We start from the raw sequence: 744 nt of genomic DNA, 5'->3' as shown, positions 1-744 counted from the left end.
CCTCCTCCTCTGTAACAGATCCTTGTATCTCCAGCTGATAGTCGGACCCCTGAGGGTGAAATGTAATGACTCATAAAGATGTCACTGGTGACACGTCTCCGGGCTCCGTCTAATTACTGGGTGTAGCTGCAGCCTGATAACAGGTTCAGATCTCTGAAACTGAGCCGAATCACTAAGCTGCACAAAAGCTAAAATCAGCTACAGCTAAAGCAGAACAGTAGCTAAAAGCAGCAGCCAAGTAGCTAAAATGAGCCAAACAGCAGCTAAAAGCTCAAAAAGCACAAACTTTCCAAGGATCTAAAGAGATCAATGAAAGTTTAAACGTCCCTAAAAGCAGCTGAAGAAGTCTGAGACCAGCCCACATCACCAGCCCTCCGCCGCCGTGCCGACAGCTGGGATGCTTCAGAACCAGATGATGTTCTAACGGTGGAACCGGGCTGTTCGGAGCTGAAAGGGTTAAAGGTGGGTTCGGCTGAAGGAGTCCCTGCCGTCATCAGGTCCGGGTCCTGCCCCCCTCCCGGTTCTCCCTCAGACTCAGAACCAGCAGGATGCGGCTCGTCGTGTTCTGCGCCAGAACCTTTCCTCTGCACCTTTTCCTCTGCGCCCAGTCCCTGCTGGTACCGGACCGGAGGACCCGAACCGAGCTCCAGGAGCCGGACCGGAGGACACAAACAGGGCTCCAGGGACCGGACCGGAGGACCCGAACCGGGATCCAGGAGCCGGACCGGAGGACACAAACAGGGC

At 55.0% G+C, this 744-nt stretch overlaps 1 protein-coding gene across 1 annotated transcript in view; it reads left to right on the top strand.

The window, feature by feature from the left end:
- Positions 1-149: 149 nt before the first annotated feature.
- LOC108228590 (stromelysin-3) overlaps positions 150-744 on the top strand; it is a gene marked incomplete in the record, with an annotated part of 8,759 nt that continues 8,164 nt past the window's right edge. Inside the window, 1 exon segment of the mRNA XM_025003284.2 lies at positions 150-744. Coding sequence (XP_024859052.1) covers positions 549-744 — 196 coding nt within the window.

Source organism: Kryptolebias marmoratus, linkage group LG14 (assembly GCF_001649575.2).
Source record: "Kryptolebias marmoratus isolate JLee-2015 linkage group LG14, ASM164957v2, whole genome shotgun sequence".
NCBI lineage: Eukaryota > Metazoa > Chordata > Actinopteri > Cyprinodontiformes > Rivulidae > Kryptolebias > Kryptolebias marmoratus.
The sequence above is the reverse complement of the archived record's forward strand: the minus strand, read 5'-3'. Positions and strand labels throughout refer to the sequence as shown.